This window comes from Equus quagga, chromosome 14 (genome assembly GCF_021613505.1).
Source record: "Equus quagga isolate Etosha38 chromosome 14, UCLA_HA_Equagga_1.0, whole genome shotgun sequence".
In the NCBI taxonomy this organism is placed as follows: domain Eukaryota; kingdom Metazoa; phylum Chordata; class Mammalia; order Perissodactyla; family Equidae; genus Equus; species Equus quagga.
This window is the reverse complement of record NC_060280.1, coordinates 175,965-200,550: the sequence shown is the minus strand read 5'-3', so window position 1 is coordinate 200,550 and position 24,586 is coordinate 175,965. Positions and strand designations below refer to the sequence as shown.

Sequence of the window (24,586 nt, the reverse complement as noted above, 5' to 3'; positions counted from 1 at the left end):
GGAGTAAAAAAGACAACTCGCAGGAGAAAGGATTTGCAAATCATATATCTGATAAGAGATTAATATTCAGAATATACAGAGAACTCCTAAAACTTAACAACAAAAAACAAACAACTTGATTCAAAATTGGCAAAATACTTCAACAGACATTTCTCCAAAGACTACATACAAATGGGCAATAGGCACATGAAAATATCCTCAACATCACTAATCATTAAGGCAATGTAAATCAAAACTATAATGAGATACCACCTCACACTCATCAGGAAGGTTACTATCAAAAAAACAGAAAATAAGTGTTGGTGAGGATGTGTAGGAATTAGAACCCTTGTGCACTTTTGGTGAGAATCTAAAATGGTATAGCCCCTGTGGAAAATAGTATGGAGGTTCCTCAAAACATTCAAAATAGAATTACCATATGATCCAGCAATTCCATGTCAGGATATATACCAAAAAGAAATTAAAGCAGGGCCTCAAACAAATATGTGTACACCCATGTTCACAGCAGCATTGTTCACAGCAGCATTGTTCACAACAGCTAAAACATGGAAGCAACCCAAGTGTCTATCTACGAAAGAATAGATAAGCAAAATGTAGTATATACATACAAAGAAATATTATTCAGTCTTTAAAAGGAAGTTAGTTCTGACATACGCTACAAAATGGATGAAGCTTGAGGATATTATGCTGAGTGAAATAAACCAGTCACAAAACGACAAAGACTGTATGATTTCACTTATACGAGGAACATAGAGTAGTCAAAATCGTACAGACAGAGAGCAGAAGGTGTTTGCTAGGGGCTGGAGAGAAGCAGGGGAATGGGGAGTTACTGTTTAATGAATGGGTATAGAGTTTCAGTTTTACAAGATAAAGAGCCACCTGGAGATGGATGGTGGTGATGGCAGAACGACACTATGAATGTATTTAACACCACTGAACTGTACACCTAAAAATGGTTAAGATGGTAAATTTTATGTTATGTGTATTTTACCACAATAAAAAATATTGGGGAAAAAAATCTTCCTAAAGGCGCTTGAGCCTAGACCCCATAACCTTTTATATATTCCAATTCTGACTTGTCCCTTCTGAGACACTACTAAGACTTGGTCAAGGTAGTGTTCTCACTTCCTGAAATGAGTCCTAATAAACACAGAGTTGCTTTATTAACAACTTGTTTGGTGATATTTTGGGGAATTCAATGAGGCACTTCTAATTTACACTGCTAACAAGAATATAAGAAACTTCCTGTTTTTCTACAAGTTTGTAAAGTAAGGTAGGAATCTGGCGCTTTATTTTTCTTCAGATGGAACTCAGTTCTAACACCATTTCTTGAATAATCTATTTTTCCCTATTGATGTGAAAAGCCACCTTTATCATTCACTAATTTATCTTATGTATTTGGATCTATTTCTGGGTTCTATTATGTTCTAAGGAATACCTATGTATTCATGTACACTATGCCAAGCTTCTTTTTCAGAAATTTCCCAGCCACTCTTGTATGTTTATTTCCACATAAACCTTAGAATCAGCTTAAGTACCACAAACACGCTCTTGGGATTTTAAATTGGATTGTATTAAACTTACTAAGGATTCTGATAACCTTATACTGTTGACTCTCTTAGCCAAAAACAAGATGTGACTTTATGTTTTGAAATGTGCTTGGAGCTTCAGCTTGTACTTGGTGTTTACCTGTTTCTTTTCTCCAGAGTCAGGTCTCTGTTTCAGACCTGTGCCTCCTATAACCCAACTCTAGTTTTACTCCCATACACAACCTTGTAGGTCTGTCTGGCCTCAAAATTCCCAACATTTCTAGTTTTGTCTTTCCTCTGTTACTTGAGCTCTGATTCTGATATGTTACCTCAAAGTTCCTGTTTCAGTGCTGCGAAATAGTGAGAATAGGGGACATCGTAATTAAACTTTCAATTTTTAGCTGTTAAGATTACTTTGGTGGAAAGGCATGAAAAAAGCACCATCAAAAATGTTTCTAGTGCTGGCCTGGTAGCGCAGCATGAAGTTGGCACGTTCCACTTTGGCAGCCCGGGGTTCGCCAGTTTGGTTCCCGGGTGCAGACATGGCACCACTTGGCAAGTCATGCTGTGGCAGGTGTCCCACATATAAAGTAGAGGAAGATGGGCATGGATGTTAGCTCAGCACCAGTCTTCCTCAGCAAAAGGAGGAGGATTGGCAGCAGATGCTAGCTCAGGGCTAATCTTCCTCAAAAAAAAAAAAAACAGTTTCTTTATAGATGAGGTTAGAGAGAGAATCAGATCTGATACTATTTTTTAATATTTAGTTACAGTATGTAACACCAGCCGGGAAAACATGGTACAATTCTAAGGTTTCACTTCTTAAAAAATATTTTGGGGGCCGGCCTGGTGGCACAGTGGTTAAGTTTGCACACTCCACTTTGGTGGCCCCAAGTTTGCCAGTTCAGATCCCGGGCGTGGACCTATGCACGGCTTATCAAGCCATGCTGTGGCAGGTGTCCCACATATAAAGTAGAGGAAGATGGGCACAAATGTCATCTCAGGGCCAATCTTCCTCAGCAAAAAGAGGAGGATTGGCCACAGATATTAGCTCGGGGTAATCTTCCTCAAAAAAAAAAAAAAAAAAACAGCTCCTCTATAACACACAATATATTTCTCAGATATGAAATAGTTCATAGTAGTTTTCAGAGTTATCTTCAGTGTTATTCTTAGCTATTATGTTATCAGAAAGTCTAAAAAAAAATTTTATTCTCAGTTTTCTGGAAGCCTAAACGTTATTAACAGTTTTACTTGGAATTTTCTTGAGACTTCATTTAAAATGATGCACAATCCCCTGAATACATTTAGGAAATATAAAAATTAACTTTGCAATTAAGGATCAGAATACATTTTTAAATAGATGCTAAAAATGGTAATCTGAGGGAAAAAATACTCACATTTTGCCATTTAAGTTCTTGTGTCTCCACAATAATTTTACCAATCTGCTCTTCATATTGAGTTTCTGCTTCCTAAATCAATAAAAATAATAAAAATGCTAGGAAAATTAAAACTTTAAAACTTCTAGTTTCAGCACTTTTAAAGAGATAAAAAGAGCATCCTGCCACCCTTCCAACAAGAAAAAAGCTGGGCAAATTACAAATTAAATAGACAAACCCATCAGAGAACTGAGGTTCCAGATCAATTAAGTAATCCAAAATGTGGATAGAGAAAGGTGCCTGCAGAGAGAACAGAACTGCAGCGTTTACTTACCTAGGACATAAGCCACTAGGTACTGATGAGAAAACTCAGCTAAAAGTCCTTAATAAATTGTTAAAGGCAGAACATAGGCTAGGGTAACAACATGAATCCCCTGTGGGCCCCAGAAATAAGGAGACTTATACTTCCTATTAGGCTCTTCTTCCAGATACCCACCAGGTGCTTACAGGAAAGGATGGGAAGAATCTGAGAAAGCTTGCCCCTGTGGTGCTGGCTGGGGAGGAGAGGAGCTGTCGAAAGCCATCTTCCCTATTTCCCCTACAGACCAAGAACCTTGATCTGCAGGGGAAAGGGCAACAAAAACTCTACCTAAGGACCCTCGTGGAAACCCTCTGCAACTGGGAAAGGGAACCAACAGCCACCACTGAAAACTCTACCAAGACAGACCTGTTCTCCTGATCCCCCTAAAAAACAAAGGCCTTAGTCTACAGGGGGAGGACAATAAAAACTATAGCATGAGAGCACCTGTGGAAACCCACAGCAACTGGGAGGAGAGGCTAGGAAAATACAACAACAGCTCTTTTGTTGGGGAGGAGCAGGAATACACACTAGGCCCAGCATTAAATATAAAGGACAACAGGAACTCTTGTGAAGATCTTACCTTGAGACCCAGGTTCACTCTAAGGTGGAGGCGTTAATAACCCTACCACTTGACCAACAAGCAGAGGCTTTAATAAGAACATCAGAGAATGACCCCATTCCTCCACTGTCACCACACCTGAGCAACAAGCATCAAGTAAAAAGAACAGGGAGAGCTGCAAAGATAGACTCTCTCTGGGAATCAGCACAAAAGGAAGACCTAAGTCAAGTGGAAAGGCCCAGGGCCAAGCACAAAGCAATTATTTAGGAAAAACCCTCTGATTTTGTTTAAAATAATTTAATCCTCCTGAACTAGCCCATGCCATAAACACAAGGTATCACTAGAGAAGTCTGAAGCTTTTGTGGAAAACTTCTACAGGCAGACTTGAAAACTGCCCGGATGAGCACCGATGGTGGGCCCCACCACATACAGAGAGCTCTTCTGCAAAGGCTGGGAGGTTTTTTTCTTTTGGTCCCAGGTATTTAAGGAAATCTCTGTCAAACAAAGCACTAGCTGATCACTAAGCTAAGCACACAGTGACTTCAGTGGCTACACATGACAAAAACTGCAGAATTTACAAAATTATTTCAGAAAAGTCACTAAACAAACAATGACGACAACAAGCAGCAACTCTGGGGAGGAGGAAGAACCTGATTTCCAGAGTTGCCACATTTTCAAAATGTCCATGTTCAGTTCTCAACAAAAAAATTACAAGGCATGCAAAGAAACAGGAAAGTGTGATCCATACACAGGGAAAAAAAGCTAATAGAAATTGTCCCTAAGCAAGTGCAGACCATGGACTTGATAGACAAAGACTTTAAATCAACAATTTTAAGTATGTTCAATGAGCTAAAAGAACCCACACACAAAGATACTGCAGCCATTAAAAAGTTAGTAAGTTTATGCTCATAAATTTGACAACTTAGAAAAATGGACCAATTCTTCAAAAAACCACAAACTACCAAACCTTAACCAAGATGATATAGATAATCTAAACAGCTCTATAACTATTAATTAAAAAGCTCCTCAAAAAGAAATTTCCAGGTCCAGATGATTTCACTGGAGAATTCTATCAAATCTTTAAAGAAGAATTAACATCATTTTTACAGTCCCTTCCAGAAAAACAGAAGAGGAAGGAGCACATCCTCACCCATTTTATAAGCCCTGTTTACTGTGATGCCAAAACCAGACAAAGGCAGTACAAAAAAAGAAAACTAAGACCAATATCTCTCACAAGTTTTGATGGAAAAATCCTCGATAACATACTAGCAAATGGAATCCAGCAATGTATAAAAAATTGTACAGCATGACTAGGTAGAATTTATTACAGGCATGCAAGGCTGGTTCAACGGCTGATGTAATTCACCATAACAATATGCTATAGAAGAAAAATCATATGATTGTATCAATTGACACAGAAAAAGAATCTGACAAAATCCAACACTCATTCACGATAAAAACTCTCAGCTAGTTAGGAATAAAGGAAATTGCCTCAATTTGATAAAGAGCATTTATAAAAACACTACATTTGGGCCAGCCTCAGTGGCCTAGTGGTTAAGTTCAGCACGCTCCACTTTAGTGGCCTGGGTTTAATTCCTGGGCCCAGACCTACATTACTCTGCTAAGGGGCTGTGCTGTGCTGGTGGTCCACATACTGAAAAATAGACAAGAGCAGCACGGATGTTTACTCAGGACGAATCTTCCTCAGCAAAAAAAAAAAAAAAAAAAAAAAAAACCCACTAAATTTAACATATTTAACAATGAAAGACTGAATGATTTCCCTCTAAGATCAGGAATAAGTTAGGGATATCTATGCTCACTGTCCTTACTCAACATACAATGAAGTTCTAGCCACTGCAATAAGGCATCGATGAATGGATAGACAGGGAAAGGGAGAGAGAGAGAAGAGGAGGAGGGAAGGAGAGAAAGAGGGAGGGAGGAGGAGGGGCAGGGAAGGAGGGAAAGAGAGAGAGAAGGAAGAAAGGAAGGAAGGAAGGGAGAAAAGATCAGACAGAAGTAAAACTGTCTCTATTTCTAGATGACATGATTGTATACATAGAAAACATCAAGGGGCGTTAATGGAACCTTCTGGGTTGATGGAAACATTTTATATTTTGACAAGGGTTTGCATTATACAGGTGTACGCATCCATCACAACTCATCAAATGTACAGTTAAGATTTTTGCCTTTCAGTGTATGTAAATTTTACTCTAAAGAAAAAAAGCTGTAAACAAATATCGAACTCTACTTAATAATATGCATTCTGAAGTATTTAGGAGGAAGTGCACTGATGCCTGCAATTTATTCTGAAATCACCAAAAAAGAAGCTGAAGGAGGGATAAATAGATAGATAGATATGTGACAAAGCAAGTATAGTAAACTGTTAATGGTGTATGAGTGTTCACTGTCAAATTATTTTATTTTGCTGTGTTTGACAATTTTCATAACAAAATGTTTGGGAGAAGTCAGAGTGGATATTAACAGATAAAATATATTTTTGTGGGGCCGGCCCGGTGGCACAGCGGTTAAGTGCACGTTCCACTTTGGCAGCCTGGGGTTCGCCAGTTCAGATCCCAGGTGCGGACATGGCACCACTTGGCAAGCCAACTGTGGCAGGCATCCTACATATAAAGTAGAGGAAGATGGGCATGGATGTTAGCTCAGGGCCAGTCTTCCTCAGCAAAAAGAGGATTGGCAGCAGATGTTAGTTCAGTGCTAATCTTCCTCAAATATATATATATATATATGTATTTTTTTGTTATGAAATATTTTCCTTATGACTCTCTTACATATTCTTTGCTTTATTACACACACACACTTATGCTATGGTGTTCAAAGATAGGCTTTCATGAAAGTCGTCTCATTTAAAATGCTTTCAGCAGCAAGTAGCAACAACAAATCCTGACTCACAATGGCTTATAGGACATATCATCTCACATGACGAGTCTAAAGGCAGAGTGCTTCCAGAATTGATTTTCATTGGCTCAACAATATCATCAAGGATTATGATTTTGCCATCTTTCCATTTTGCCATTATCCAAGTGATTTTCCTTAGGCTTTTTACCCCTCCACTACTTTAAATGCAGGAATTAAGGACAGAAAGGACATCATCCTGCAGTAGAAAAAGTGTAATCTCTTAATTAAAGGGTAACAAACTTTTCCCAGAAGCTTCCCAATACACATCTTCTAATATCTCACAGGTTGTAACTAGGTCACATACCCACTCCTCAACCAGTCATTGGCAGGGGGAGTGCACGGGAACTTCATGAATGGTTAAGACCAGTCAGGATATATCTGACTCACCGTGGTGAGAGGCGGACCCTAAGACACAATCAGGGTTCTTACAACATGGAATAAGGGAGGGAATGTACACCAACAGGGTATGCTCTGTGATAAACAGTGAGGAGAGATTAGAAGCTCTTGAGTAATACATATCTACAGTCAAAACAAATTGAAAAAGCAAATAAGCATATACACATTTTTTTTGGGGGGGGGGGGGTACATATAACACGCATATCTTCCCAAAGCAATTGGATTGAAAATGTGCAAGATACTTTCTTCTCACAGGCCTGGTTACACACTTCTATTTAGTGGCTAAAGTGAGTTCTGAGATCTTACTATGATTTAGGTATTGTTCTGAGAATTCTTATGTATTGATTAATTTAACCCTAGGTATAATTTTGTGAAGTAAGTACTCTCATTATCACCATTCTATAGATGAGGAAACTGGGTTAGCAAGAGGATAAGTAACTTGCCTAAAGTCACATAGCAGGTAAACAGCAGAGCCAGTATTTGAACCTAGATGATCTGTCTGCTGAGTCTCCCAAACACACCATTATACTACCTTTAAGAGACTCTGGGTGCTGACAGACAGTATGGATTGTGATGCTATACTCCTTTCCTTCAAAAACTTCAGAATTTAATCTTCACATCCCACAAAAGTTAGAAAACCATTCAAAATCATATTACCTATTTTAAATATACAAGTCCATTCTGATTATTTGCTAGAACATTCCAAAATAAGAACTAAAAATATTTATTGAATGGAAAAGCAAAAGAATTTAAAAATTGCTACAAATGTCCTAATATTAGTATTTTTCTATTTCAGAAATCTTTGTAATAGATTAAGTTGACTTACATGAAAATAGTAGTTTAAATACTAATTAGGAAACAGATTTTTAAAAATATGAACTTTTAGGCAATCCCATGCATATTAGAGAAATTTACCTTGACTACTTTGTAGCTAATCAAACAAAGAAACTATCTGAAAGACGAGTTAATATTTGATTAGAGAACATGAGAAACTGAACTGGGCAATTTCGTAGGAGTGGATTATGAGTGTGAAAAGGAGAATAAAAGTATCCAGTTACAGTTTTGGCTGCTTGGACATGTGCCTGCTCGATGTACTATATCCCTAAATCTGTTCAGGGTCAAGAACTGAAGAGGCCTGACCATCACAGAGCCCATCTTGTAAAACCACAGCCTGAAGCAAGCACTTTAAACAGCAGGACACTTCCTAAAGGGTATAAAGAGTAAATAAACCATCAAATTACTCCTCTTTTATTGTTTTTGTAAAAACACTTAAATCCTTGTAGTCCTAAGGCAGCTAATAAAAAATAAACACTTTTAAGGTTCTATATTCTTGGCACTTTATTGAAGTTACAGATGGGATTTTCTTACCAAATTTAATATATCTTTTCATTGACAATTTAGTAAGAATTATTAATAACTTTCAAAAGCTCCTTGAAGAATGAATGGAAGATAAAGATGAAAAATTCCAATAAAAAGGTAAATAATTTTTAATACAAAGCATGAAGTTAAGTTAAAATCCTAATATAGAAGAAGCATATTATATAATGTTACCTTTTGGCAATGTGGATAACATCTATTTTATCAATTTTCCATTCAGTTTAAAAACATACATTCTACAAATCATTTTAATTACAAAGGGATATGATTCCACTCATAGCGTAACTAATTTTACGGGACACATAAACACTTCTTAATGTTATTTACCACATATTATACCATTAATTACCCAGTTTTCCTTCACAATTTCCTTAGCAAATCATTGCTATTTTAGAATACCCAAATTTCCTTTGGCTTTTACTTACTGCTAATTTAAAATTCCAGGACTCACTTATATTTAGATATTTAATAAATTTAATGTGTCCTTTCTCTGAACTCCCATAGTACTTTCTTCATAATTCTATTATGATATGTAATATATACTACATGAGAGTACAGTAATTAATTTGCATAGTATGCTGCAAATATTAAATTTTAAATTCTCTCAGAACAAGATTGAGTAGCAACTTTTCAAAGGTTATCAAATAAATGGATATTTTAAGTTTGAAAATTCTGTGGTAGAGGTCTTTTATCTCCATTGTATAGAAGATTTGGCTTAGAAATATATTTTCTTTAAAAACTTTCAACCTACTTCCAATTTTTAGAATCTAATAGATGTCATATTAAAGTCTGGATGTCTAGTTTTTCTTCAATAATTGGAAGAGCTGATAGTACTGCGCCCATTTTTCTATATGGCAAGAATTTTTTGAAACTGAACGGCAGATACAGGTGGAATTGAAGATACAGGCTCTGCAATTCAACACAATGTCCACCCTACTCACAAGAGGTCCAGATACTGGAGTTAGAGACACAGATTTTAAAATACATGAAACTAATATGCTCAAGAACTATGACAAAATGAATTTCAGCAGAGGGCTGAAAATTATTAAAGAATCAAATGGGAATTTTAGAACTGAAAAATACTAGAAGTGAAATTAAGAACTCAATAGACTGACTTTCTCTGCAGATTAGATAAACTGAAGAGAATATTAGTGAACATGGCACTGCTCATCAAACCACGCTGGGGCAGCGTCCCACATGCCACAACTAAAAGGACCCACAACAAAGAATATACAACTATGTACCGGGGGGCTTTGGGGAGAAAAAGGAAAAAAATAAAATCTAAAAGAAAAAAAAAGTGATTGAAATTATATAGAGCATATTAGCTCATATGCTAGAAATCAATTTTTTAAAGTTAACAAAAAGTAAAAGAAAATTCCCAAATACACTTCTAAATAACTATAGGTCAAAGAAGAAATTACAAGGAAAATTAGAAAATAATTTGAACTGAACAATAATGAAGATAAAATATATAAAAACTTGTGAGATCCAGCGAAAGCCATGCTGAAAGAGGAGTTTATAGTTTTAAATGCTTTAGATTAGAAAAGAAAAAAAGGTTAAAATTCATTAACTAAATATTCATCTCCAAAAGTTCAAAACAAAAAGAACAGCAAATTAAATAATGAAGTAACAAAGGTAAGAGCAGATATTAATAAAACGTAAAACAAATATGCAATAGAGAGAATCAGCAAAGTCAAAATTTAATTCCTTAAAAAGACTAACACAATTGATAAGCCCTTAGAAAGACTGATTCAAAATTCCTACTCATTCATAATGTCTGTGCACAAGTTAATCCCCCCATGAAGCTTCCCTCACTCTCCCGAGTAAAGTTAGGCATTTCCTTACCCACACTCTCAGAGTATATTGTGCACTCCTTTGCTATTACATGGTATTATAATCTCTAAAATCTGCTATAGTAAGTGCTCAGGAAATATTAAATAATGACCAAATATAGTTTTACTTGCTTAATATCTCCTAAAAATTAAAAAAAGGAAGCATATTAATGTGTACTACAATATTTCTTGAGTTTTCACTGTTTTAAAGTCCTAATTTTTTTTTTACAAACTTTTTATTTTGAAATAATTTTAGGTTTACAGAAGACTTGCAAAGATGGTCAAGTTCATGTATACTCTTTACCCGCTTCCCTAATGTTAAAAACTTACATAACTATGGTACATTTATGAAAGTCAAGAAAATAACATTGTTACAGTACTATTAATTAGACTACATAGTTTTTTTCAGATTTTACTAGTTTTCCTCCAATATCTGTTCCAGGATCCAACCAGGGACATGTTACATTTAGTTATCATGCTTCCTTGGATTCCTCCAATCTGTGATAGTTTCTGTCTTTTCTTGTTTTTCATGACCTTGACATTTTTTTTTTTTTTTTTTTTTAAGATTTTATTATTTCCTTTTTCTCCCCAAAGCCCCCCGGTACATAGTTGTACATTCTTCGTTGTGGGTTCTTCTAGTTGTGGCATGTGGGACGCTGCCTCAGCGTGGTCTGATGAGCAGTGCCATGTCCGCGCCCAGGATTCGAACCAACGAAACACTGGGTCACCTGCAGCGGAGCGCGCGAACTTAACCACTCGGCCACGGGGCCAGCCCCAATGACCTTGACATTTTTGACAAGTATTGTTGACACTATCTTGTAGAATGTCCCTCATATGGGGTTTGTTCGCTATTTTCTCATGATTAGATTAGGTTTGGAATACCACAGACGTAAGTTCCCTTTTCATGATATCATATCATGAGTATTTGATATTCATATGAATCAATGAGACCACATGAATTTTTTCTGGGATGTTAACTTTAATCATTTACTGCCAGGTGGTTTCTGCCAGGTTTCTCCACAGTAAACAACTATTTTTCCCTCTATATCTTCTAGTCATTAGAACTTAGCCCACAATCAAGGTGAGAGAAATTAATCTGCACTTTCTAGAGGAAGGAGTATCGAACAATTTTTCAACATGCATAAAATCATCACAGTAACTTACCAAATAATTTGGGAAAGATGCTGTGTGACTATGCAACTATTCTGTTTCTCCTTAAAGTTTCATCCATTAATTTTAGTATTCAGCAGTGGATCTTGCCTGCAGCAATTATTACTATGATGTTCTAAGGGTGATTTTCTATTTCTCTCCTTCCTCCTATATTTATTAATTGGAATCTTCTAAAAGATTTGTCCCATCTCTCTCATTTGTTCAATCATCTACTTATATCAGAAGGGAATAATGAATACTTATTTTACTCTTTGGGTTATACTGAATACTATCATTATTTATTTTGTTGCTCAAATTGTTCCAGCTTTGTCCATGGGGAGCTCTTTCAGGTTGGCTTCTTCATGTTTCTGACGTTATTTTAAGAACTTCCTTACTTTCCAGCACTAAAAGGCGCCCTAGAATAAGCCATTTCTCCAAAGAGTCCTGGTTCCTTTCATTATATAATGACATTTAGAAGCAAGATCTGGGCACTGTATATGGTTGCTGCTGCTGGGGTTTCATTACTTCTGGCCCTTTCAGTAGAGTTAGAAATTGTACATATGTATACTAACCCATGTACACACACGTTTATATTTCTGTATCTATCTGTATGTAATCAAAGCGTGAGTTCATACTGATCTCCAATTCTAATTAGCACCACAGAGCTCATTCTGGCCTTCTCCTTGCTTATTTCTAGCTTCTTCCTTCAAAAGAGAAAAAAATCCTACCTAGCTCTATCTACAATTTGTGTATTTGAGTTTCAATCTTACCCCTATGAGAAACAAATTTACCAAATGAAGAGAGTATTTATGGACCTTTCCTGTTGTCTTTACCCTTACAGTACTAGTCAAAATACTGTTTTCCAAAGTTACTGAAGTCAGCTTCTTTTCCCACCCACTCCTTTCACTGAAATGATGTCATATGTTGGTGAAACTGTTATACATTTTCACAATCTACATTCCATCCTGGAATTCTCCCCACATTCTGGCTGAATTTTTATAAAGTTTGCATAGAGTATAGTTCACTGTTTGTTGTGTACAGTTTTACACGTTTTGACACAAGCATGGAGTAATGTTTCCACCACCACTATACCACACAGAAAGGTCCATCATTCCCAAAAGTTCTCTTATGCATTCCATTTACAGTCAATCCTCATCCCATCCTTCAACACCTGGCAATCACTGAGTTTTTCCCCATCTCTTTAGTTTTGTCTTCCAGAATGTCATATAAATGCATTGTATAATATGTAGCGCCTCTTGGATTTGGCTTCTTTCATTTAGAAAAATTCATTTAAGATTCACACTTTTGTTTTTGAGAATATTCCTGGGGAATATAATTCTAGGTTGGTAGTTATTCTTTTAGTGACGCTTTTAAGTGTCATTCCATTGTCTTCTGGGCGAAATATTTCTTATTGAGAAGTCCACTATCAATTGTATTATTATTCCTTTGAAAATAATTGATATTTTTCCACTTCTGGCTGCTTTTAAGATGTTCCATTTGGTTTTTCAGTAGTCCTTCTATGATGTACCCGGGTGTGGTTTTCTTTGTATTCATCCTACTTGGATTTTGCAGCTTCCTAAATCTATGAGTGTTGTTTTATCATTTGGATATTTTCTACTATCATCCAGTTCTCCAATCGTGTCTTCTGCTGGGTCTAAGCAGCTGTTTATTCTACTGAGTTCTTAATTTTGGATACTGTATATTTTACTTCCAGAATTTCCATTTGATTCTTTTTTTTATAGATTTCAACTCTCTGGTAAAATTCTCCATCTCTTCCTCTATTTTCTCAATTCTCTGATTTCTTCAATCTATTAATCATAATATTAAATTTCCTCTCCAGTTTAAACTCCAATATTCAAATCACTATAGTTTTATTTTTATTGTCTGGCTCTTATATTGGTGTTGATCACATAGTATTTCTTGGCATGCCTGATACTTTATCATTTTTATTTTTTTATAATAAAACAACCTTGAATTCATAGAAAAGGTGCAAGAACACTAAAGTCATGCACTGTGTAATGCTTGGCAAACAATGAACAGCATATAATACGACAGTGGTCGCATAAGATTAGTACCATATATCCTAGGTGTGTAGTAGGCTATGCCATCTAGGTTTGTTAAGTACACTCTATGATGTTGGCACAAAATCTAATGGCCTAATGATACATTTCCTAGAAATTAGCCCTATCATTAAGGGATGTATGATTGTATAAAGAACTTTACTCTTCTGAAGTAACCACGATGAATGGTTTAACATATATCCCAGAACTGTTTTCTCTGGCTGTACAAAGATTTTCTATTTTGATTTTTTTAACTTTCATTTTTCATTTAACAATATACAGGCAGTCCTCATGTTGCATAGGACCAATACACACAAATTTCAGTTACCGTAGTTTGGTTAAACACTACCAGTTCCCCAACAACAAGGTTCAAATTTCAGGTACCATGGTACCTTACTGTTAGTGATCACACAAACTTCACTGTTAACTCTTCAATCCACAGATCACTACATAATAACACATGTGGATCACAATCAGTGATCATTCATGTCACTTCTTTCACAGTCTATCAATGGCTGGTCACTGTATATCCGTTATTCAGTCTAGGCAAAGACAGTAAAGTGTGTGAGGTGTGTTCCTTTCTTGCTTCCCAGTGATAAATCCATATGACATTTGACAATGTCATATAATCAGATGTCAAGATAATCAAAAAAGGGAATTGACCAACAAAGATGAAAGCACAGAAAAAGAAAAAAGAAGAGAGAGAGAGAGAAAAGATAACACTGGAAGTGAAATTCAAATCAAATATAAATGGAGTTATAGAAGAAACAGCTGACCACGGGAATATTAAAAGTGCCGCCATCTAAGAGACCCTTGAAACACAGCCAGAGGAACACAGAGAAGGCAAATGTATCAACATAAATGAGGAAAGTGACTATGACAAAAAGGACGAGTATGTCCCAGAGGAAGTGACACCAGCAAAAATATCACATTAAAGGAGTTCTCAAAGACATTTAACAACACTGAAAATGCAAGGGATAAAATGTGGAAAGCTGATCCAAACACGAACAGGAGTACAGGCACACCTTGTTTTATTGCACTTCACTTTATTGTGCTTTGCAGATGTTGTGTTTTTTACAAATTGAAGGTTTTTGGCAACCCTGCATTGAGCAAGTCTATCAGTGCCATTTTTCCAACAGCATTTGTTTAACTTCATGACTGTGTCATGTTTTGGTAATTCTCATAATATTTCAAACTTTTTCATTATTATTGTATTTTTTTATGGTGACCTGTGATCAGTGATCTTTGATGTTACTATTGTAATTGTTTTGGGGTGCTATGAACGGTGCCCGTTTTAGACGGTGAACTTAATTGTTGTGTGTGCTCTGACTGCTTCACCCACCGGCTGTTCCTCCATCTCTCCCTCTCCTTGGGCCTCCCTATTCCCTGAAACACAATATTGAAATTAGGACAATTAATAACCTTACAATGGCCTCTAAGTGTTCAAGTGAAAGCAAGAGTCACAGATCTCTCACTTTAAATGAAAAGCTAGAAATGATTAAGCTTAGTGAGGAAGGCATGTCAAAAGCCAAGACAAGCCAAAAGCTATGCCTCTTGACCAAACAGTTAGCCAAGTTGTAAATGCAAAGGAAAAGTTCTTGAAGGAAATTAAAAGTGGTACTCCAGTGAACACATGAATGAAAAGAAAGCAAAACAGCCCTATTACTGATACAGAGAAAGTTTCAGTGGTCTGGATAGAAGATCAAACCAGCCACATTTCCTTAAGTCAAAGCCTGATCCAGAGCAAAGCCCTAAGTGTCTTCAATTCTATGAAGGCTGAGAGAGGTGAGGAAGCTGCAGAAGAAAAGTTTGAAGCCAGCAGACATTGGTTCATGAGGTTTAAGGAAAGCCGCTGTCTCCATAACATGAAAGTGCAGGGGGAAGCAGCAAGTGCGGGTATAGAAGATGCAGCAAGTTACCTAGAGATGCAGTTAAGATAATTAATGAGGGTGGCTACTCTAAACAACTGATTTTCAATGTAGACAAAACAGCCTTATATTGGAAGAAGACGCCATCTAGGACTTTCATACCTAGAGAGAAGTCAGTGCCTGGCTTCAAAGGACAGGCTGACTCTCTTGTTAGGAGCTAACAATGCAGCTGGTGACTTTAAGTTGAAGTCAATGCTCATTTACCCTTCTGAAAATCCTAGGGCACTTAATAAGAATTATGCTGAATCTACTCTGCCTGTGCTCTATAAACGGAACAACAAAGCCTGGATGACAGGACATCTGCTTACAACATGGTTTACTGAATATTTCAAGCACACTGTTGAAACCTACTGCTCAGAAAAAAAGATTCCTTTCAAAATATTACTACTCATTGACAATGAACCTGATCACCCAAGAGCTCTAATGGAGATGTACAATTAAATTAATGTTGTTTTCATGCCTGCTAACACAACATCTACTCTGCAGTCCATGCAGCAAGTAGTAATTTCAACTTTGAAGTCTTTTCATTGAAGAAATACATTGCCTAACGCTGTAGATTGCACAGACAGTGATTTCTCTGATGGATCTGGGCAAAGTAAATTGAAAACCTTCTGGAGAGATGTCACCATTCTAGATGCCATTAAGAACATTCCTGATTCATGGGAAAAGGTAAAAATATCACCATTAACAGGAGTTTGGAAAAAGTTGATTCCAACCCTCAGGGATGACTTTGAGGGGTTCAAGACTTCAGTGGAGGAAGTAACTGCAGATGTGGGGAAATAGCAGGAGAACTAGAGTTAGACGCAGAGGCTGAAGATATGACTGAATTGCTGCAATTTCATGATAAAACTTTAATGGCTGAGGAGTTGCTTATCATGGATGAGCAAAGAAAGTGGTTTCTTGAGATGGAATCTACTCCTGGTGAAAATGTCGTGAAGACTACTGAAATGACAACAAAGGATTTAGAACATTACATAAACTTAGCTGATAAAGCAGCAGCAGGGTTTGAGAGGACTGACTCCAATTTTGGAAAAAAGTTCTCCTGTAAGTAAAATGCTATCAAACAGCATCACATGCTACAGAGAAATTGTTCATGAAAGGAAGAGTCAATCCATATGGCAGAATTCATTTCTGTCTTAATTTAAAAAATTGCCACAGCCACCCCAACCTTCAGCAACTACCACCCTGATCAGTCAGCAGCCGCCAATACTGAGGGAGGACCCTCCACCGGCAAAAAAGATTATGACTCACTGAAGGCTCAGATGATGGTTAGCAGTTTTTAGCAATAAAGTATTTTCTAATTAATTAGACATAATACTAATGCACACTTAACAGACTACAGTATAGTGTAAACATAACTTTCATATGAACTGGGAAACAAGAAAATTCATGTGACTTGCTTTATTACAATATTAACTCTATTGTGGTGGTCTGGACTTGAACCTGCAGTATCTCTGAGACATGCCTGTATTATAATTTGCAAAGGCAGAAAAATGATGCTCACTCCATATTGTAAGTTACACAAGAATAAGGCAAGCACTGTTCAAACTATCTTGATAAGTTTTTTTACAAAGAGATAAAACACATTAATTCTCAATGTGTCTAATGTTTTAAATCACAGTTACTAAATATTTTTTCATTTTCCTTTACATTTCTAACAGAAGAGAGTATGTAATGTTTTCACAAATATTTTTAAGTCACAGGACAATCATAACTTTTACCATTTATTATTAAGATGGTTTTTGCATGTTTTCAGCTTGCAGGGTCATTTTTATGGTCCCACGCTACCATGTACCATGTACATCTCCCATATTAGTACATATGTACCTACTTTATTAAGAGCTACATAATATTCCATTTGCCTGATTCAGCCACCTAATTCTGCATATCAAACCACCCCAAAACTTAGTGATTTAAAATAACAATTTATGGGGCTGGCCCCGTGGCCGAGTGGTTAAGTTCGCACGCTGCGCTGCAGGCGGCCCAGTGTTTCGTTGGTTCGAATCCTGGGCGCAGACATGGCACTGCTCATCAAACCACGCTGAGGCAGCGTCCCACATGCCACAACTAGAAGGACCCACAACGAAGAATATACAACTATGTACCGGGGGGCTTTGGGGAGCAAAAGGAAAAATTAAAATCTTTAAAAAAAAAAAAAAAACAATTTATTAGATCTCACAATTGTGTACATTGCCTGGGCTTAGCTGGGCAGTTCTGCTTCACATGCTGTGAATCAGGTTACTCATGCAGATGTAGTCACTTGGTAGCTTGGCTGTGGCTGGAATGTCCATGATGTTCTCTCATTCCGATGTCTCTCCCCACATGGCTTGTTATCATTAAATAATCTATTCAGAGCTTTACGGCATGGCAGCTTGCTTCCAAGAGGGTATATTTCAAGAGCACAAGCCCTCATGTGCAAGTACTCATTCAGCCTGCTTGTACACTTGCTAATGTCCCGATGTCACACGGCCATGACCAGGGCTAAGTTAGTGTGGGAGTAATCTACTCAAGGGCATGAATACCGAGAAATGTGGTTTATTGGAAGCCACTAATGTAACAGTATCACTTATTTACTGCCTGTTGATAGACATTTAATTGTTTACAATTTTTCCCTTTACAACAAGATAGTAAATATCATTGTAGAAAAATCTTTGTCCAATTAAGCCCACACAAGAAATTATCCTAGAAAAAATGTAAACTGTTCATACTTAATCATCAGGAAACTCTACATTAATTTACACAGATAAAACTCATATTCTATTTATCAACTCTACTGATTTACACCAATAAGGATATAACAGCACTCATTCCTGGGCCAGCCCTGTGGTTGAGTGGTTAAAGTTCTGGGCACTCTGCTTAGGCAGCCTGGGTTTGCTGGTTCAGATCTCAGGAGCAGACCTACTCCACTCATCAGCCACATTGTGGAGGCACCCCACATACAAAGTGAAGGAGGACTGGCACAGGTATTAGCTCAGGGCTAATCTTTCTCAAGGGAAAAAAAAAAAAAGAGGAAGATTGGCAACAGATGTTAGCTCAGGGCAAATCTTCCTCACTGAAAAACAGTACTCATTCCTGAAAAATCTTGCCAACACTAAGTTATTCATATTTTTAATATTTTTCCAATAACTTGCATTTATGTTATTAGTAAAGTTAAGCATATTTTTTCATATTTTATGGTTATTTGCATTCTTTCTTTTCATTTTTTCTTTTCGGTAGTCTTTTGTTTTTAAAGATTGGCACCTGAGCTAACAACTATTGCCAATCTTATTTTTTTTTTCCTGCTTTTTCTCCCCAAATCCCCCCAGCACATAGTTGTGTATTTTTAGTTGTGGGTCCTCCTAGTTGAGGCATGTGGGACGCCACCTCCACATGGCCTGACGAGCAGTTCCATGTCCATGCTCAGGATCTGAACCAGCAAAACCATGGGCCGCCAAAGCGGAGTTTGAAAACCTAACCACTCAGCCATGGGCCAGCCCCTGGGTTGTCTTTTGATTTGTAGAAATGTTTTGTAAATAAGATTATTGATCCTATTTTCCATTTTGCATGTTGCAAATATTTTCTCTCAGTCACTTGTTTTTTAACTTGATTTACAGTGGCTTTTATCCCATGGAAGGTAGTAATTTGTATATCACCATATCTAGCCATATTTTCCCGTAGGAAAGATAATCTCTATTCCCAAGACTGTAAAAATTATTTCTTATAATTTCTAGTATTTGTATATATTTTTTCTTTGCATTTAGTTTTTTTCTCCTAAATTTTGATTTTTGTGTCCAAAATTGTCCAACTTTTGTCCAAACTGTCCAAATTTCATTTATTGACTGTCCTTCCTTTCCTCCACTGGATTGATTTATTCCCTTACTGATCTATTTATTCCTGCAACAGTGTCATATTTTTAATTATAAAAGCATTAGAGCATGTTTTAACATCTGATAGAGCAAGTAGCACTTCATTCTTTGAAAATTTTCTTTGTCTATACTCATACATTTTTCTTTTTCTTTTTCCAGTTTTATTAAGATAAAATTGACATATAATATTTTATCAGTTTAAGGTGTACAATATAATGATTTGATATATGTACATATTCATACATTTTTCTTATAGACATAACTTTAGAATCATCCTGCCAAATTCTGAAAAACATTCCATTGGGTTTTGATTGGCAGTGCATTAAATTTTCAGATCCTGTCTTAGTCCGTTTGGGCTGCTATAACAAAACATCACAGACTGTGTAGCTTATAACCAGAAATTTATTTCTCACAGTTCTGGAGACTGGAAATCTGAGATCAAGGTGCCTACATGGTCAAGTTGTGTGTCTGGTAAGAGCTGCTTCCCAATTTATAACTCACATGGTAGAAGGGACTAAGGAGATCTGTTGGGCCTCTTCCATAGGGGCACTGATCCCACTCATGAGAACTCTGCCCTCATGACCTAATCACCTCCCAAAGGCCTCCATCTCCTAATATCATCACATTGGACATTAGGTTTCAACATATGAATTTGGGGGGGGACACAAACGTTCAGACCATAGCAGATCCATTGAAGGAACCTCTAGAAATGAAAAATGTAATCATGGAAATTAAAAACTCTAAGCAAGGTTAGATGGCAAGTAAAAACATCTGAAGAGACAATTAGGAAACAACGAAACAAATTACACAGAAAGCAATACAGAAGTACAAATAGATGGAAAATATAAAAGAGAGTTAAGTCATAAAATCCAGAATGACATGGTCCAAGATGCTATTTAATGGGATTTCCAGGAGATAACAGAGGAAATAAGGGAGAGGTAATGCTCAAAAAGATCACGGCTGAAAATTTTCCTAAGATTCAGGAACCAAAATGAGTCCCAAGAAATGTAAATAAATTCACACCTTGACTCATTAAAACTAGACACCATTAAAGATAAAGAGAAGATCTTAAGAGCAAAGAGAAAGAAATGATGGATTACCTACAGAGGAACAATTAAACTAACACCAAACTTGTCAATAGTAACAAAAGAATTCAATAAAATCTCTTTAAAATACTGACAGAACATAAATATCAATCTACAATTCCAAGGCAAAATAAGACATTTTCTGTCAAAAAAGAAAGCAAGCCTTGCCATTAGTAGACCTTTCAGTATCAAAACTGACTGGACAAATGTAGACTAGCTGGGCCAGTTTCTGGAATAATAAAACAATATAAAGTTTTAAATAGTTATCTAAAGTTGCTATACTTAGAAAAGATACCATTTAAAACTAATTTTACAATAATAGTTCTTTTTAATGCTTATCCAAGATATCCTTTTTAGCAGGATTTCTTCCTTGTTAAATAGACTTTTCTTATACTGATAATAAATAGCTTTATATAAGTTGAACATTGTGGTAATCAAATTTTCTTATTATAACAAATTTCAATATTTTTAAATCTTAGAGCAAGGTTCACATAATAAAAATGTTTCAGATCTCTTTTTCTCTCACTTATAGTTTATTTTCAGGAAGTCATCAAATTCTAAGGATTCTCTTTTCTGTCTCTTCTGTTCTATCTTCACAACTATATGTAAGTCCTAGTGACCTCATCTCTAGATCATTATTACAACAGTTTTATAGTTTATTTTATTCTCTCCAGACCCTTACCAACTCCAATCTATCTTCTAGAGAACTGACAACATACTCTTCAAATTTAGACCCACAGAGTTTCAGAAATGAAATGCTTTCAAAGAGTTTTGCACAATATAGGTCTGCTGAAACCAACTATCTTTTACAATTTTATATTAGATATCTCCTTTCTAAAAATCTCAGAGTTATCACTTTAAAAATATAAGGATATTTAATTCTTTGAACTCAGAATACTTACTACACATATTTTGTCACTTAATCATGTAGTGCCTCATGCCTTTATTTAATCATTTCATAGGCACCTATCTCATAACCTTTACCAAAATGTAACCTCCTGAAGAGCAGTTGTTTTTTTATCAGTCATAGTGTCTAATTATAGTGTTATCTGTGCATTCCAAGGCACTCAGTAAATACTAGCTGACTTATCAAATACTTAACAATCTGAAAATCTTTTATTTTTTGCTTTAGTTTATAAATTCTTCTTCTTTCCCATTCCCAGATGTCAACTAAATCTGTCCTTTTCTCTTTTACTTCATGATTTGGACTGTATTTCTTCTTTCTAAATAAGAGGTCATTTTGTTATGTCTTTTATTTTCCTTAAACCAAAAAACCAGAGAAAATCAAGTTCTCTGATAAAAAAAAGCATTGTAGAAAAGAACTTACCCTTCTCATACGTAATTCTTCTAATGCCTCCAGTAAACTTGTTTTGAAATCTAATAGCTGAATAGAAAACAATGTCTCTGAAGAACTTTGGAGAGTAAAGGTAGATGATGATGACTCAGTCTTAAAATCATTCTCCATATTAACATTTATTTCCTGTAATATAAAAAAGTTTTAACTGAAAACAATCATCTATCTAGGTTTTTCAAGTGCAGCACAGTTACCATAAAAATATAACAACCTGTATCCTATAATCCTCCAGGTTTAACACTGAATAACAGCTGTCATCACTCCTATTCTGATGTTGATACACAGAACATTTAGCAACAATGATGCCATTCTGTTTCTTTTGTTTTTCTGTTAACCTTAGTACCCTCGGAGACTAAATTTTTTGCCCCCAGCCCCCGTCTCCTAAAGGCTGGCTGCCTAATATTGCAGGCAAGGGTTGGCCCTTCACGAACTGCTTCATACCAAGGCTGAGACAGACATAATGCTTCCTGAACTTTACCTTGATATAAAGCATTTTGTAAGGATGGTGTGAATACTAATTAATAGGAATGCAATCTTTAAACCCAACAAAGTTGGAAGAAGAGGACTAGGGTAACTGCCTTTTATTAAAAACCAAGGCACTTAAATATCTTTCTCATCCCCAAAAATTCATAAGTAGGCTGCACGAAACTTTTCAACTTTTCATTTTATTATCAATTCACAGTAGTTGCAAAGAAATATACAGGGAGTCCTAAGCACCATTCACTCAGCCTCTCCCAATGTTAAGATCTTGTACTATAACAGTACAATATAAAAACTGTGTATCTGACATTAGTACAATCCACAGAGCTTATAATGATTCTACCACTCATTTGTGCATGCGTCTGTGTGTACAATTTGTGCATGTCTATTATATACACAACTTCTTGTAACTACCACGACATTCAAGATACAGAACTGTACCATCAACACAGGGTCCCTCATGCAGCTGCTTTGTCTCCATACTCATTACACTAATCTTTTCTCTATTTCTATAATTTTGTTATTTCAAGAGTGTTATATAAACGGAATCACACATCATGTAATCTATTGAGATTGGATTTTTTCACTCGTAATAATTACCCTGAAGTTCATTTAAGTCTTTCTGAGTAATAGTCCATGGTGTGGACGTACTATGGTTTGTTTAACCATGTACTCACTGAAGGACAACTGAGTGGTTTTCAGTTTCTGGCTCTTACAAATACAGCTGCTACAAACATTCATGTACAAGTTTCTACACAAACCTAAGTTTTCATTTCTTAGGGATAAATGTCCAAGGGTGCAATTGTTGGGGTGAATGAATGAAAACTGAGTCAATTTTCAGTTGTAAAATAAACTGCCAAACTATTTTCCAGAGTGGCTACACCATTTCACATTCCCATTGGCAATGTATGAGTGATCTAGTTTCTCCAAATCCCTACCAGCATTTGATGTTATCACTATTTTTTAATTTTAGCCATTCTGATAGGTATTCTATTATTAATCATTCTCCAGAGAAGCAGAAGCAATAGGATGTGTATATATGGAGAGAGAGACAGAGAGACAGAGAGAGAGAATTTATTTTAAAGAATTGGCTCATGCAATGGTGGGGTCTGGCAAGTTTGAAATCTTCAAATCTTCAGGGCAGGTCAGCAGGCTGGAGACCCAGGGAAAGGTCGATGTTGCAACTTGAGTCCAAAGGCAATCTAGAAGCAGAGTTCCTTCTTCCTTGGGGAACCTCAGTCTTTTTCTCTTAAGGCCTTCAACTGATTGCCTGAGGCCCACCCACAGATGGAGGGAAATCTGCTTTACTCAAAGTCTACTGATTTAAATGTTGATCTCATCCAAAAATTACCTTCACAGCAATATCTAGACAGGTGTTTGACCAAATATCTGGGGACTGTAGCCTAGCAATCTTGACACATAAAATTAACCATCACAAGTGTGTATGCAAGAAACTTTCTAAAAGAGAAACTTCCATTCTTAAAAATGATGGGCTGTGTTATTTGGACCAATCCTCCAACTAAAAACAAGTAACAATTCTAATATTTTTTAATCTTCTTAAAAGTGTCAAATACCTGTGTCAAAGATAATAAAAACTATGAAATTTTATATTATAAATTATAAAATTATAATATAAATATAAATATAAAATTATAAAAGTGTCAAAGATAATAAAAAATTATGAAGCCAAATTCTAAATTCCAAAAAAGACCAAGAATCAAGAAATAAACTGAGCATAGAAAGCCATCCTTACCCTGTGAGCATTTGCCAAATTGAGAAAAATTAAATAACAGCTTTAATGGCCTCTGGTGTGAGAGATACGGAATTCAAACCTAGGGCCTGCCAAAGTAGGAGGTCTAATACGAGACCCACTGTATTACGTAAAATTCAGAAGAGTTAAACTCTCAGGTAAGGTTAAAGCAAAAATAATCCACCTTCTACAGGAGAGCTGCCTTGGTGCTGAGCAGATAAAGCATAAAGGAGAAGAAAAGGGAGGCTGAGACAAGGAAAGAGAATATAAAAAAAAGTTTCATCCCATAAAGTTGTAAACAACTTAATTTTAAATGAATTTGTTAACAAAATTTGCTTCATAGGATGGTGAAAGAAACCTCAACCTATCCATATGATTTAAAATGCTTCCAGACTAGTAGTGCCCATAAGAACCTGGCAGAAGCAAACGAAAATTCTTTCTAGAGGAATGTAACTTTATTCTAGGTAATCTAGGAATCTTCATAAATAGTTTTTCAAGGAAAATAAACAGCACACAAAGATAACCAGGCAGGAAGAAAACACTGTATTACAAGAACAAGCAAGAAGAAATAGACAAGAGAAATGGACAGACA

At 36.1% G+C, this 24,586-nt stretch overlaps 1 protein-coding gene across 1 annotated transcript in view; it reads right to left on the bottom strand.

Annotated features, from left to right (window-relative positions):
- CCDC73 (coiled-coil domain containing 73) overlaps nt 1-24,586 on the bottom strand; it is a 153,861-nt gene that overhangs the window by 99,694 nt on the left and 29,581 nt on the right. The window contains exons 2-3 of the mRNA XM_046685213.1: nt 21,738-21,890; nt 2,924-2,995 (exon numbers count right to left, since the gene is read on the bottom strand). Of these exons, the coding sequence (XP_046541169.1) occupies nt 2,924-2,995; nt 21,738-21,875 (210 nt within the window). The 5' untranslated portion in view covers nt 21,876-21,890. The remainder of the gene's footprint in view (nt 1-2,923; nt 2,996-21,737; nt 21,891-24,586) is intronic.